The following is a 16,348-nucleotide window of genomic DNA, read 5'->3' on the forward strand; positions in this document are numbered from 1 at the left end:
CCAACTTTTTTTCTTAGGGCACGCAGAAAGTCAACAGCCAGAGTCTATGAATATCAACCTATCTCACTTATCTCCCTATATTATCTTTCGTTTGTACGCAACTATATCCTTTTAAAACATGTATTTTCTCAGTATAAACCCACTAGAATATTTAAAAACTCGTTGTGAACGCTCGGCGTGACTGCATTTATGTTTGAAACTGCCACGCATACGGTAATCGGGATAAAACTGTGTGCGACAAGAACACAAGATATTCGTGGTAAACTCTCTGTACGGTGAGAACATAGGTAATCAAGGTCAAACTGTGTGGCGAGACCATATGTATATGTAAGCCTTTAATTCCTATTCGCAACTGGCGACAGTTTCGCGGGATGTTTTTTTTTTCCATTCACTGAAGGTCCCACCATTTATCTCGAGAGCTTAGCTGGCTTTGTACACACATTTTGTCGCTGTTTGATTGTACCATGTTTTAGAGATTCTGACCCGACGACCTCAACACTAAAGGTGTTTACCATTATAGCTAAGAAAATGACAGTGGGTGGAGCTGCAAGGTATGGACAGAAGAATAGTCGAACCCATTTCTTAAAAGCGCTTGGAAACGACCCGCGGCGAAGTCAAGACCAAGAAATGGATCAACATGGGAAAAAAACATAACACGCATGATACTCCTTGTCATATGTAATGTCACAAAGCTGCTCACTTCACTGGGCGGTCCGGAGGAGTAACGGTTAACGCCTGTCACCAATACAGTGAAGATTGGCTGTCCTGAGTTAAGCCCTCGTCTCGGGCATGGTTCTTTCTCTGCAAGTGGCATCTGTTTACAGGGCTGGCTGCCTTGCCATGATAGAGCCTTACACTACCTACTGAAGTACTACACTACACTGTGCTAACCCTGCTCACTACCTACTGGAGTACTACACTACACTGTGCTTTTTTTGGTGGGGGAGGGATTAAACAATTCACGTGTCTCATTAAATACTTAAAATACGAGTTCAGTCAGAATCTTTACACAGTCATCACGCTCTTCTTAGCTCTTTGTTTCTCGTGACATTGTTAAGACTTATTTCTGAATCATCGATGGATGTTATCCATACACGATGTCTTCTACAGCAGCCCTCCGTGAAACATTTGCTGCAGCCACACACCACACTGCTCTTCCCACTTCCAACAAATAAACCCAAAAGCCTTCCCGATAGCAGAATGCGCGCCAGCAGACACATCATGGAGGTCGGCTCTGGAATCAGTGAAGCACTTCGACCCTGTGACCCCCCGAATCGCGGCAAGTGCGGGGCCAGGGTACACCGGGTGCGATCGCACAGATTTACGTGCGCGTGTAGGAAAACGCAACAGTTTGAGGAACACTATAGTCCTCGTGCGCGGTTGTATTATAACTGCATAAGTGAACAAACATACAGCAATATGGAAATGTAACAATATTTTGAAATAGAACCCCAGACTCCGTATTTCCGAGTCTGTATCATTCGTACAATTAAATGTAAAATTTAAAAAAATCTATATTAAATGTCAAGTTTAATTCTCAACCTTATGCCCCAACTTCCTGCCACAGAGAAAGATGATCTTACTCTTCTTTGTTTATATATTAGGCATGATGAATTTTTATGAACAGCGTGTCTTGAAATTAAAACAATGAAAAAACTTCCTCCAAGCTGTAGACGTTCCAACAACAAAATAGAAAATAAAAAATCACAATCATCCTCAAACAAAGAAGACACTTACCTGCCCGCTAAGTCCACAAGATGCACTTTGCTGACGATCTCACTAGGTAGACCACTTTCCATCTTCGCCTGTTGTCAAAAAAGATCAAAGAGCAAAATGTATTATTTGGGGTGATTTTATTCATCAGCTTAATTAAATAAACTCTCCATCTGAGGTTGCTGGTTAAAAATACGTGGTCACTCATTCTCATACAAATTGGGCTAACAAAGCGAAATACAAGTGTCAACACATTTTTTAAATTCTGAACCAGAACAGGTAATAAAAGCGGCACCTTGAGGGATAAAGTACAGTGTGAAACAAAAACCTGGCTATTGTGGACATACCTGAGTAAAGTTGACCGTGACAATGGCATGGCTGCGGCTACTGTGCTCATGCATGTGAGTGGCTGCTGTTGTCCTACAAACAATTTGTCAACATTTTACAAAGCGGACTACATTAGCGCTTGTTAAGTTGCCTCGACAAATTCAAACCTTTCAACAAGAAAACGGAAACAAGCACGCTCAGAGAGACAAAGAGAAAGAGATATCAAAGGCAATAATTTCATCCGATCGATGAACGAGTGAACAGGCACGCACTCACATCAGCACACGAGCACACAAAGCGAACAAGGAAATTCAGATATACATACCTCAGTTGGTTTCCTCTGTCCAGCAGAGTTTGAATCTCGTGAAAATCGTGCACTACATGCCGTGAAAGATCTACACACACGGAAGAACAACAAACAAATAAACAAACAAAAAACAACATATATATATATACACTTGTTTGCATTATGCAGACTCAAAAATCGCAACTTTTCACTCTCACCACCTTCTGCACTCAAAATTAAAATGTCTCTCTACCTTATCTTCAAAAAAAAAAAAAAAAAGCGGTAAAGACTATCAAGAGAGGTGGAAATGTAGCCGTTTTAAGGAGGGGGGAGAAGTTGAAGACTGAAAAGCACATATGTATTGCAGATGTTCCATCCTGACAACACTCAGCAACTTACCATGCACGTACGGCCCTTCCTTTGGGTGTTCCCGCACCCGCAGCGTGTACTTCTCACGCGGGCCTGACGGTTGCAGCAAATCACGCACGCGTTCGTTGTAAATCTCCATGTAGCTGGCAACAAGAGGACAGGTGTACAAGATCTCAACAAATATGTATACACACAACCACCTGTTCGATCAGAATATATACAGGTACAAGCTATCTCTTTGATCAGAACGATAAACAAACAATTTGTCTTTCCGAGGTAAAATTATAAAATATTTAATATTTAATAATTAAAAGATTTAATGTGCCGTGTCTTTGATAGCACTACCTTTCCAATAAAGTGAGATTGGGAATATATCTACCCCGGCACCAGGAAGGGTACCGAGATCGTTACATCTTGTCATTACACTGTACCTGATCTCCACTCTGAAGGTAATATTCTCTTCTGGGTTGTCATCGACATGGCTGAAGAGTCCCTGAAAGAAAATATTTTAATCGTGATGACGATCGACTTTACATCAACTATTAAAATAGGCAAAGCATTTACCGAAAATGACATTTATACAAGATGATGTCTTTGTCGCCTAACAAAGTAAATACCAGAGCTCTTACCGGAGCTTTGAAATCAACTTTGCTAATCTAGAGTTCATAATCTTTTTTAATATGAGAGCTGTGGCCATCAGGTATTCATGTGCAAACGACGGTATCAGATTCGCTAGTCTGGCAAAGAACAACCCATTAGAATTCTCGCTAATGCTCGTTAGCTGTCTTAGTTCTTTGCTTGATACGGATTATGCATAATAAATGAATAAATCCACACTAAGCTGACAGCAACAAATTATATTTGCACCAAAGTTCTCCCGCTATGGCAAAGTGTATCAAAGCAAGCTGGGTGGCAGAAGAAACAGAGCATGGCGAGGAATCTGGGCAAGATAATTAAGATAAGCCTACTGATCCTTCAGCTGCAGGGCAAAGGTAGCCTGGGTCACCAACTAAATGACTCGTGGAATCCCGCTAAATGTGATGCCGGGAACAATGCAAACCTTTTGGGTGGTGCAACGTTCATGAACTCAAAATACTGGTTTGCCTCGGAAATACAGAACAGACACACATTCACTCTCACGATACACACACTCCGCTTGAAAATATGTAGCTAAGCAAGTAAGAAATATTTAAGGCTGAGGTCCATCTGTCAATAATAATAAACTTATACGTTAATTAAGAAATGTCATTAATTCTTGAATGTCTACAAGAGGGTTTTTTTCCCAATCAACTAGGGATTCAAAGCCCAGTCCAAGACTTTTGCTAATACAGTATATAAATATCCACCCCTCTCCTGCCTAGATACATCAGCGTGCCCAGTTGAAACACGTGAGGTTGTTACTGTCCCCGGATACGCCAAATGAACACCTTACACGTCTCTATACCAATACACATGTTAAAGTTTAATTGCCACTTGTAAATGTTCATCCTTGACTGTGGTTAACAACCTGTCGCCACAAGCTGGCAAGCATGAAGGGGCTCGGACAGAGAAAACCTGGCAATGCACTCCCACAGAGGTTAGCCCACCTGACCCGACAGGTTTGCTGCTGTCAAAGTTTATCAATCGCTAAGCAAACTATCGTACTGAGCACACGAACAACTCCTACCTATCCCCAGCCTCGGTGGTTTTATAACTCTAACTGTGACAGCACAGAAAAGAACTGTCACACTGATTCGATTTATAAATACATCAATGGAATCTGACTACTGCTATTAATGGAAGTGAAATGAGAAAAGAGGATTTATTAACCTTAGCTCTTGATTTTCATACAGAGAAGTTTAGGCGTCTCTTTGTTCGCATTAATCACAGGATAGGTTCAATGTCTCTTTTTCTTTGGTCCAAAAAATTTGGACTCTTCCGCTCATCAGATTAGTGATCACAGAAGGCAATGAGGTGACAGGTTAGACCGAATTCTTGCCGGGACCAAGAAGGGACCGCTTCAGCCCAATTTACAAGCTGTTATTCTGATTCCGACTTGAAGTTATTTATGTCATACTGTCACAGAAAAGTCCACCCGAAGCAATCGTTTATCAATTAATAAACATGGTTTTATTTTTTGAAAAAAAATTTTTTTTGATTCACCATTTCTCCTTTCTTATCTCCTATTTTCCCAACGATGTTTAATTTAAAGTGAAGTTGCCCTCAAGAACCTTCACTTAATCTCTTTCAATGTCTATTCTTTTGTAGTTTCTTATCTGGAAGCTTCTCCCTGTGTCTGTCAAACCTGATCGACACAACACATAACTACACTTTTTCTAGTATACACCTATGCTGTTGAGGCTGAGTCGTGGACCACAAATGATCTCTCACCAGCCAATAAATTAAGCCGTTACGAGCAGTCAGTGTTATTAATTCACCTTGTTTGATCATTTATCTTTTTTTCTGCTGGCCTTGAAAAAATGCGCGCGCGAGCGCACACACACGCGCACGTGCAACGAATAACTCCCCACTAACCGCCCCCCCCCCTCTCTCCGATTGTATTAAGCGCAGGGGATTAACTCATTTAACAACAACAAAAACAACAACAGTTCTCAGAAAAGGACAACGGAATGTGACTACACAAGTCCGTTGCTTGCTGTGTAAAGCCCGGCAAATCCGCGAAAGTGAGAAAACATCTACCGGCAACATTTATCAGCCTCGCCCAGTCCGGGGGCCCAGGTGAGAGCTGTGGCCAAAACTTCCCCGCAGCGATAACGGTCGACGTCTTCTCACTTTTTTTTTCCTTTCTTTTTTCTCCCTATCATCTCTACTCAGCGATCGAGGGCTGAGCGCGTGCTCCAGTGTTGTGTTAGCAGGCGCACGATAAAATACACGAAATGTTCTCGTGTGTGTACTCCTTAACACACAGCAATAAAGTTTTTACTACAGCTTAGATGAAACTATGATAAAACTGAAGAAGTAAACTTTTAAACAACAGTTACATAACCCAGGCCGTGTGGAAGGAAGCACTTGTGTGCATTGTAGAGAAAGGGACCATATATTTATTAAAATTACAAGGTGTTCTGACGATGACTTCTAAAAACAACTCTAAGCCTTCCCTGTTGAACTGTAGTCACCTACTTAGGTACGAAGTCTGAACAAGGGACCATGCTCAATCAAAGCAAGGTTAAACAGCACATTAAACATGCACTTCACAAGAAGTAATCTAGCCTAATGGAACTTGCATCCATAAAATCGGGGGAAAACAAAGTATACATTAAAGCTGTTTGCAACAAGGAAGTAAACTTGTTGACATTCATTTAAGTTTTGAAAAATCCTCATCTCTTTTAGGCCACATTTAAGACCTCTGGTGATAACTACTTCTCAATGATCTACTGGACAATGATCAGATGGCAACAGTCATGTACATAATAATCGTTCTCATTAACTGATTTTCTGGATGGTTTTGAAAAACCCATCACAACTTATGTCTCTGTAAACTATAAACAATGAAAAATAATGCTATAGACAAGTCCCTGAAGTGAATGCTTATAGCTTAACTGCCTGAATGATTATGAAATAAATGTGCACTTCATCTATTAGCAACAATATTGAAAGTTAAGCAGAATTTGACAGGCTAGGTGTTGTTCATTGCAAGATTACTGTGCTCTAGTCACTTGTCAAGTCTGCTCTGTATGAAAACATCACTTTCCATTTTGGTATGTTTGAATGTAGTACTTCCAGACATCAGTAGGCAGTGCTAAGTTTTTTACTTGGCATCAGCCATCTTGCATTTTACAGTCTGAAGATACAATTAATACAATAAGTACAAATAACATCACTCTGAATATACACCTGTAAAAACAAGCATATCACCACCACCAGCAAAAAGTTTTAGCATACCTCACAAATTCTTGGTGTCAAGCCAACTTCACCCTACAAAAGAAAACAAAAGATTAGGAAGCCATTAAACTAAAGCATTCAGTTAAAAATCTGATAAGGCATTTCCTCTGAACAAACCCTAGAAACAACTGACCAATGAATTCTGAAAAAGATTTCCGTTAAATTGTCCTTCAGTGTTCTTTTTCTCAAGAAGGAAATTTATTAGCAAGGACACAGTCCTGTGCACCCATTTGTGCATGTGTAAGGAATTACCACTACTGCAGCGGGCATTTTTAAGTGATCACATTAAATTCCTCAGACACTGAGTCAGAAGGGAGAAAAGGACAATGCTGTTCCACCTTACTGCCCCCAAATCCCCTCTGCTTCCTCCCCCCACCACACACACAAACAAAACAACTCTTTTCCCTTCACTTTCAATCTTGTACAAATATTATGGCAAGGTTTAAACCATACCTTGAATTCATGAAAATGTGGACCATCTTAATATAACTTAATATAACTGGGTACCCCACAGAGATGCTGGTCTTAGGCTTATCAATCACTGAGTTGATCTACCTGTCTTACCAGACACTTTCTGAGTCCCATTACAATGAAAGCCTTACCGGATATCCCATCATTGTATAGGTCTTTCCGGTGCCTGTCTGTCCATAAGCAAACAGACATGTGTTGTAGCCATCAAAGGCTGCCTGTAGTATCTCTGTTCCCAGATCCTGATATACCTGTTGCCAACCAAAATAGTGTCATTTTATAGAAAAGACTTAAACAACTTATGTTTTTTTAAATCACAGCTCTCTTCAAGGATGCTTACAAGGCCCTTACAGTAAATGTCCTACACACACACACACAAAAAAAAGAAAAAAAACCTATGAAAGTTCAGTTAAATATTGTATTTATACTTTCTCCAGGTGACAAACTCTTCAAGAAAAATATTTATACTTGTGTCTTAGGCAATGAAATGTGATTCACGAAGGCCAGTGATAAAAAGTGTACAACTATTGACACTACTCTTGACATGCTCTCTTGTAGTATTGACTTTGAGGTTGTCTTTAGGTACATACTTCTATTAAGTACCACTCACTTTTCTTTGAGTATTACAGCTGCCACATTCTGTCCTCTATAGTGATAGTAAGGGTTTGATTTAAGCAGCTACATACTGTCCTCTGTAGTGATAGGGTTATTGGACAAGGTCCTGAGTTAAGGGCTACACTAAACCCTCTTTCTCTTGATTACCTTGGCTGAAGAACTGTAAAGTTAGAAAAAGGTGTAAAAGTACACCAAAATTACAGAAAGGTGGGGAACGGTTGGTGGGTGGGTAGGAGAAAGTGTCTTCAAAACATTCTGTCTCCAGTGTGCTAAATTATTTCTCGACGAAACATGTAATGCGGCCTAAAAGGGGCTAAAACTTAGGCGCCTGCAAAAAAAAAAAATTCTTCGCCCAACAACTCATGAATAATATGCACGTGTGCTGCCTGCTGAAAGCTAGAGCTTCAGCATTTTGGAATAGTATCCTTCTGTGCACTTGCACGCTTGTTCTGGCATGTTCTCAAAGCAGACAATTTACTCTGGACTGGGAGTGAAGATGTTTAAATAATAATTATATGTTCGCCTAAACTGGAAACAGAGACTAGGGTTACTGCAGTACCAGACTTAGGACGAGTCTGTTATCATTTCATAGCTGACTGCCAATTTTCATTTCAATACAGGACTTATTGTTTCGCGCGGCAAGCAGTGAGATGACATCGCTGTTAAAAGATCACCGAGCAGCGCGGACAGACGTTACAGAAGTGCCAACGGTTTGTGTGACTGGGTGACCACACGCGATCTATACCCTGCCAACTATACCACTTGTCAACTATTCAGTCCGCGATCTAATCTGCCCTCGTGCATGTTTTAGTTCTTTCCCGTTGTTTGTACCAGTCATCTGCTAACGAAATGTTTAATGGTTACAAGAGTATACGACAGCCATTCTAAGCAGTCCTGTACATGGCGCGACACACACACGGGAACACAGGTGTGCATGGACTGTGACAACAACCAGAAAACTGAATGGAACGGGGCTGAGGGTGTTTTTGGTGGTGGTGTGGTGGTGGTAGTGGTCGTGGTGATTTTGGTATTTCTTCAACTCTTAAATGTCAAGACAACGTTGATCTCCTAGCTGCATACAGAAACACACATCTCCAACATACGACTGTCTCTCTCTCTCTCACACACACACAACATACACACGATCCACGCGCGCGAACACTACAGTAGGTGAGCGACTAATAACGTTCCAGGACCGACATGATAAGTTGAATGAGGGGTGGTCAGGGTATGGGTGTCCCTGTATCTAAACCAACCTGTGGTTGCTGTCTCTTCTCTTTTTACTAATATGTGTCCTAAATACCTCACAACCTACAGAAACTTTAGAATTTGTACACCTTGGTGTCTGCGTGAATAAAAGTGAACAGAGCTCGTGACTGCACCTTTAATGGCGTGTTATTGATCACCAACCATTCCTACCAAAGATCCGGATCTGAAACCTGAAACTGGTTTATAATCCACCCACAAATTCCACTTGCATTCACTTTTCTTTCTGCACGCTTGTACTATTTGTGGTAACGACCATGAAAGGGCTTTCTTTATTTATGAAGGAGTCACCATCACCCTGACTTTGATCCTCCCAAAGAACGCACGGTGTAAACACGAAAACAGCTTGTGTCCGGCAACTTTCACAATACACGCAGTGAAAAGAGGACAAAACTAGTAAACATGTACAAGACAAACCAGACGACCAGAGACAAAAAAAAAAAGGAACTAAAGACTTTGATAAGTTGTAAAGAAAGGCCTATTTTTCTAGTCTTCTTTAGATTTTTTTCCACATTACTAACGTATTAGCGCAGGTACCCTCCACCAACCCAAACCCATCCCGACAACCGTCCATGCACGCAAGCGCGAATGCTGAAATCAACTATCTAGGAATCAGTAGAGCATAAATCATTGAGGTTGGTTGTTTTGTCTTTTTTTGCCAAATCATTGCACGCCTGTCACGATCCGGTCACTACTCTGGGTTTAGGTCAGAAAAATGTCACGGAAACAATGTCTTGGAAATGTCTGCACGTAAGAAGAGCATTTGTGGGAAACAGCAGTAAACAATCAACACAATCTAACGGTGTTGGTGAACAAATATTTATAGAATGACGACTTCTTGAAATGGCAAAAGGCCGCGTGTCTGAACACGACCCACAGACGGACAACAAACAATGAAAGAAGGCAGGGTCTGACTGCTAATGTATATGGGCCAGAACTGCCATTGAGTCACGCTCTATTGGTTTTTTTTGGGTCGTTAGAAATGCTTTGGCACGCCACCAATTCTCTCCAGCAGAACCTATACAATGTTCTTGTGCTCTGTCCAAAGGGCGGGGCCAGGGTTAAACTGTCCATCTCTCTAAATGTAGACAAGACTGCGTAATAAGCGCAAAAGACGTTTGCATTCCTCGTTTCTGGCATGCTGGTGGTGTAAGCAGCACATTATTTCTCTTGTCAGCGGACCGACACTCTGAGACAAAGGCCATGGATGCCTGATGTGAACGGCTATCATTTTCTGAGATGTATAGCTCGAATTTTTTTAAAGACAAAACAAGCAAAGAAATAATTTTGACAAAATTATGTTTATTCTTTTAACAACGACACGCTAGACAGTTGACAACAATCTTTGAATCATGCCGCTAAAGCAGTTATCCTACATATACCTGTCCTCTTTTTAAACAGTTCACTGAACCCGCAGGGTTGCGTTTATTTAAGCGTTACTTCCGCTCCCACACCTTCTATCAGATAAGCATATCTGTATGCACAGTACAGTACAAACATCTCCCCAGGAGACAGAAAAGGACAAAAACATGCTTGAATAAGTAGAAAAATAACAATAGTCAGTTTCCTCTTAGATTATGATAATTAGTATTTTTTGCCAGAAAGGTTATAATGTAGATCATCAGCATGAAACGATGGAAGATATTTCAGAATGAGTTTGTAAAGCAGTGTTTGCGGCGACTGTGATATGTGGCGCTGATTCTGCGTTTGTATCATCGGTGTGAGAAATCAGAATGAGAATGTGGGAAGCAATGAGGCAACTCGTTATACTTTCAGCTGGGTCAAGATACTCCTAGCAGGCTCACTGCTCGCCTAAACACTTGACCAGCGTTTGACGCACGTTTTCTGGAGTTGATTCTGTCGGATATGTCAGGGGAAGGGGTCGCACTTTCACTTTGGTGCTTCCACTTATCAAGTAAGCTTGAAAGCTTGTTAACTTCTCGTCGGGCCCTGCTGTTATCTGCAGGTATATGTAGAACTGAGCGGTTTCTGGTTGTTCTGTACACTGCTGTGTGCCACTGCTACTGCTAACTTTCAGTGGTTAGAAACGCAATGGTGACCGAACATGGACACTAGCACCTCTGTCGTCGTATGCGCTAGATATTGCCCAAAACAAAAGTGTACTGCATGGAACTAAACACAAACCGAGCACTAGCTGCCACATACTAGGTTGCTGTTCCTAATCAAGACGCTACCCGCCCTTGTGGAAAAGAACATTTCCTTCTCTGGAGTGCTTTTGTGTCGTTATTCTCAACAGATTAGGCTGCATCTTAGAGAGAAAAAAAAATTACTTTAGCCAATAACTATATGAAACTTCTAAACACAACTTTCATGATAGCGAATGTCCAGTTGCGATGATGTAGACAAACGCTTTCTTTCAACGTGAGTGCCTGATAAGTATTTTGTTCTAGCACCATGCTATAGTGTGTAAATTTATTCAAGCCTCGCCACCAAAAGTCAGGCACTCAGAGGGAACAGCTAGGTGCCACGCTACGCTCCTGACACCTCCTGTGACAAAGAGAGGGATTAAAGAGAGGGATTATCTTTTTCAAGAATGTGTCCTACGTCCTGCGAGTCACACCTGAGCACGGAATCCACTCAAACTAGAAATACTGATCTCACCATAGTCTTTGCATGAGAACCTGCTTTGCACCTGCGCCGCACGCACGAGTTCTTACCGGCACCATTAATTCATAACATAGCTGGCACTCTTTATTTCACCCAAAGGCGCACCAAGACCCTCCGTAGACTAATACAAACACGCGCTCTGTCGGCGGGTGGAGTGTCTATTTAAGAAGGCATGTGTCCACACAAGAAAGCTAAAGTCCCGCTCAAGAACTCTCGAGGTGCACGCGCTGTTCTTGCTACCCTTACGTCCCTCAAACTAACGGAACTTACAGCTTCGTTGTAAATCAGTCCCATTCTATACAAGATAGTGAAAATCTGTTAAGCTGTGCTCAGCTAAGAACACGCGGTCAGTGGGCAGACTCGCCTGGTGCAATGTTCACTGACAAGTGCATTTAACATTGTGCCCATTGTGTCACTCTCAAAGCAGTTTCAACTGGGATCTCAAGTTTGTAGTCTTAATTAAAGACACACACACACTCTGTCCGCTTCCCCCCAACTTACCTACAAGGCTGAGAGAGGGTGTTAATAAAAAGGAATACCTACCAGTTCTTGAGAAGCATAATCACTGGATGTGTTGCGTTCTGACGCTGAATCATAACAGTAGTCAAATGTGAAGTGTTTTAAGCGATCCCGGCTGTCTCCATATTCCGATAAACCTTCAACCTGAAATAAATAATAATAAAAAAGACTCTAAGGCTATTTATGTATTGCTGCGATATCTAGAAGTACACGTAACTTTATATGTCCGTCAGTCCGTGTCCGTAAAGGGCCTTCTTAATCAGACACGAATGGCAAATTGTTTCCTTCATTTTTTTTTAAACAAAAATTGGGTGCCTTGATGAAAATGATCGCTTTCATTTTCTTGACTGTGTAAGTTCTGATTAATGCGCGCACAATACGTTGGTTAAATGGGTATATTTTATGTCAATACAACCGTTTATCTCCAGCCACCCCATTTTCAATGGGTGTCAGTCAATTAAAAAGCCACAAAAAAAAGTAGCTTTTGACAATTTTCATCTAGGAAACAAATGGTTATAAATGACCAATGCTCTTTTCATACTGCTGGACTTTGTGTGAAGAAGGAAATTAGACTTTATATTGCATCTTTTAGGCCATATTCACCCCCTCCCCCCAACAAATCTGTAGTTATATAGAAGGCTTCTTAATAACTTTTAAGGTCACTGATAAAAAAGGTGATTCTAACAATACACTAAATTTTGCAAACTTTTATGGTCTATTGCTTTAGATACTATTCAAATATATTCTACAACAATAATTCTTACTCTAAAAAAGTGTTTTTTGAAGTTTGAGCAAATGTGTTTGTATGTTAGCGATTTTTAAAATAATTATCATCCATCATCTTTCAGTGAACACTATTACCTGAAAGTAAAAGTTTCTACTTTAACATCCTCTTCTTGACACTGGCCATGAAATAAAATAACAAATCTTAAAACTAGTTATTTTGTGTATATGTCAATAATGCATTTCTTTTCAGATCTGAAGCTGATGTTATTCCTAACTTACTACAGTGGACAGGTGTCAACTCTGAGAATTCCATCTAACCCACAATCTTGCTAATATGTTGAAATATGCATTCACTGTACAGAGGGTGCAAACAGAAAAGCCAGTATTGCAGTTATGACTGGATAGATTGTTGGCTTGTAAAGGTCACCAAAACACTTGCTCTAATGATGACTTTAATTCAAAGTTATCTCACTAGTGAAGTTTTCATGTGCTGGAGTATTCAAAGGGTGGTAAGAGAGTTTTTAATCACAATCTGTCGGGTTGAAACTGAAAAAAATAAATAGCAGAACTGCATCAAGACCAGCCCTTCAGCTTGATATAAACTCAAGGCTGGATGTAAGCCGGTAGTCTAGACAAGATGCTTTTTTCACCACTTTCTACGGCATACCAGGCAAACGCTGCCACCACTCCTTCATATAGCAAAATGAAAATGCATGCTCCCACTGCACTGCATAACTCTTGGCACCTGAGCCTAACATGTTACTGCCAGTCAAACCACCATACTGGCAAGCTCCTGCACCAACTACAATACACAGGCTCCCCTTCACTCTCCACAGCTGCTGTCAATGCTGCTTGCTAGATGTCACTGCTCACAGAAGGCAAGCAATGCAATTGTACTGTGAAAACAGATGGCGGAAATAACATTGGTCGGCCTTGTCCTAGCCTGCAGGTGAAGATCAATCTTCTTCATGGTCTCAGCTAGTGCATATGTAGACCATTTGCCAATATGCATAGCCCTGCATCAAGAGTAGCTTATTTGCAAAGCTTGCCAATTTATTCTCCTATGTATTAGTGATTAATCTAAATATTTCTATTTTGTATGTCAAATAACTGATTTTTTTTATAATTTCCAAGATTATCAGTGGAAATATATATATATATCTAAATGTGACTCAATACCTTTGCATACACTCATTTCTTGAGGTGGATAACATTCCAGTAGCTGTCGCTTGCCTCATTTCACACTACCTGGTATAATAAGTTTTCTAACCGCTACAACAGGTATGGAAATTAAAACTAATATTCCAGCAAGACTATTTTCTCTTGAGTCTGTTCTTCATGATATTACACGTAAATTCCCTGTAATTATGATTCTGCTTATGGCTAGGCAAGAAAGAATCAAGAACTATGAAATACATTGCAAATATTAAAAAAGCATGGTTTGGAGGTGAATTCATCACATTTTAACTATCTGCAGAAGTAATCAATAGAAAAGACAGCTCTGTTCTCACAGTATAAAAGACAATTCATAACTTCCTTTCAGCAAATTCTCCAATATTTCCCTGCTTGTCACTCGTTTCAGATGCTGAGCACATCAAGGAGTACATTACACACTAATACTTATGGTGCTACACAAACATTAATGACTCCTTTTTTTTAATCTAAACAATTCTATTTCCAGATCATAAGTGGATCTCTTTTAGAATCCTGGAGCTAGTTGCACAACATATTTCTAAAACTTAAAACTGTTCAAAAGAAGCAATGTAAAACATTTATCAAAAACTGCTCCTTGTCATTTATAGTAATTGTACATGTGTATGCAAAAAGTTGTGCTGACAAAAATGAAAATCTTGCTTTAACACTTTTGGTTTCCGAAAATTCTAAAATTGAGTTGTGTACTGTTTTGTTTTTTGTTTTGTTTTGTTTTGTTTTTATGTAACCAATTATCTAAATAGGTTGAAGGCCTAATAGTGTTTAAAATAAGAAATTAATCTTGCAACTGACCCTCAAATTTGATTGGTTTCTGATATTTATATTTATCACTTATTTTATTTTGAAAAATATATGGACTTCTTCATATTTATTTTCCTCATTAACACTTTTTCCCCTCTTTTATTGTATGTAACCATATGGTTTTAATAAAACACTTTTTACACCTAAAACTCAGTAAACACTTCAAGTTTCTCACTTGAAAGTAACTTTCTTCTACCTAGGCATATGTCTTTGCTGGGCTGTACACAGCAGTCTTTAAACAAGCATTTAGCAATCTTTTTTCTGCATATATCTGCCTTCAGGCAGGTGTATTTTCTTTTAACTGGGCACAAGTTCTCAGATGAGTCTGTCTCTCCTTACTATACATAAGAAATCTATCTTTCAATGAATCAGTTTGCTAAGGCCTTTGCTTTAGAAAGATTAGACTATCAAAAAAGCAAAGGGTATTAGGTATGTTTTATCAGAAACATGCATTTGCTAATACATATTGGGTGGTTAAGCCATACATTCCACAGGGTGCAGAAGCTACTGCATACATACACTGATTTTACAGGTATTGTAAAACTTTATGAGTCACTTGTGTTTTGCAGCATGTGGACAACCGTACAGACTCTGTTGTTAACATTAACTGCTCATTTTTTAAAGCAAGAAGAGGTATATGCTAGTCACCTATGATTTTTCTGATTATCATTTATAGCTTGCAATTTGCAACAATGAAAATGGTATGCCCAGTATTAAATTTTGTCATGCTGGGGCTATTAGTGGAGTAGTTTACTAAAGAAATAGCCCAGACATACTTACCTTAACATTTTTAATGCTGAGACTATTGCCGTGAGTTGTAATAATGCTGTGTGCTCCTGCGTCCACCTCCCTATAAAACGCAAGTGTAATGGTACATTAAACAACAGCAAAAAATGGGGGACCTACTACAGCTTATATATACATTGGTAACTTTTTTTATCTGCCTTTTTTTTCTCTCTTTTTCTCTGCTTTCCTTCTCACCTGAACTTGCTTTGTTTTTCTTAATGCTTCAACATTTGATTATTATTATATATCGGTTTACATTTTAAAAAATTACGTGGAGAAGTGATGGTATAAGCATGATGTTTAATTTTACACCCTTGTTCATAAACATGAAACACACTCGCACACTTTTTTTTAATCGCCAGTCATTTTAAACACATGGCAATCGGTATCACGTACTCCCTAATTTAAAATGAAAACTGTTTTCTTTTACATGCATCCAAAAGTCTTAATCGTATCATACTTATATATCATGGTGTGTGCCGCTTTCTTTGCGTCCCACCGCCAGCAAGGGGAGCGACAGAAAACAGTAAACCAAGAGAGTGTCTAGCATTGATCGACTAGAAGTGTGACTGAGCATGATAGATGATCAACGTGCGAAAGATGTGGAGGTGTTGAGTAAAGATCGAGGGGCGTCGCTGAAAACTTACAGTTTAATACTATGTAAAAAAAAATTAAGCTAATTTGGTTTGCGAATTATCACTGGAACAAAGAATCCGCCGCAGGGACGACCACTCGATAGGCAGAAACTTG

General features: G+C 39.9%; 1 protein-coding gene across 9 annotated transcripts in view; it reads right to left on the reverse strand.

The window, feature by feature from the left end:
• LOC112570365 overlaps positions 1 to 16,348 on the reverse strand; it is a 68,649-nt gene that overhangs the window by 52,008 nt on the left and 293 nt on the right. For all 9 annotated transcript variants that reach the window (XM_025248773.1, XM_025248774.1, XM_025248770.1 and 6 more), the window contains exons 2-10: positions 15,593 to 15,662; positions 12,098 to 12,217; positions 7,180 to 7,296; positions 6,578 to 6,610; positions 3,127 to 3,188; positions 2,726 to 2,838; positions 2,366 to 2,435; positions 2,061 to 2,133; positions 1,738 to 1,805 (exon numbers count right to left, since the gene is read on the reverse strand). In XM_025248773.1, the coding sequence (XP_025104558.1) occupies positions 1,738 to 1,805; positions 2,061 to 2,133; positions 2,366 to 2,435; positions 2,726 to 2,838; positions 3,127 to 3,188; positions 6,578 to 6,610; positions 7,180 to 7,296; positions 12,098 to 12,217; positions 15,593 to 15,662 (726 nt within the window). The remainder of the gene's footprint in view (positions 1 to 1,737; positions 1,806 to 2,060; positions 2,134 to 2,365; positions 2,436 to 2,725; positions 2,839 to 3,126; positions 3,189 to 6,577; positions 6,611 to 7,179; positions 7,297 to 12,097; positions 12,218 to 15,592; positions 15,663 to 16,348) is intronic.

This window comes from Pomacea canaliculata, linkage group LG8 (genome assembly GCF_003073045.1).
Source record: "Pomacea canaliculata isolate SZHN2017 linkage group LG8, ASM307304v1, whole genome shotgun sequence".
NCBI classification, from domain to species: Eukaryota; Metazoa; Mollusca; class Gastropoda; order Architaenioglossa; family Ampullariidae; genus Pomacea; species Pomacea canaliculata.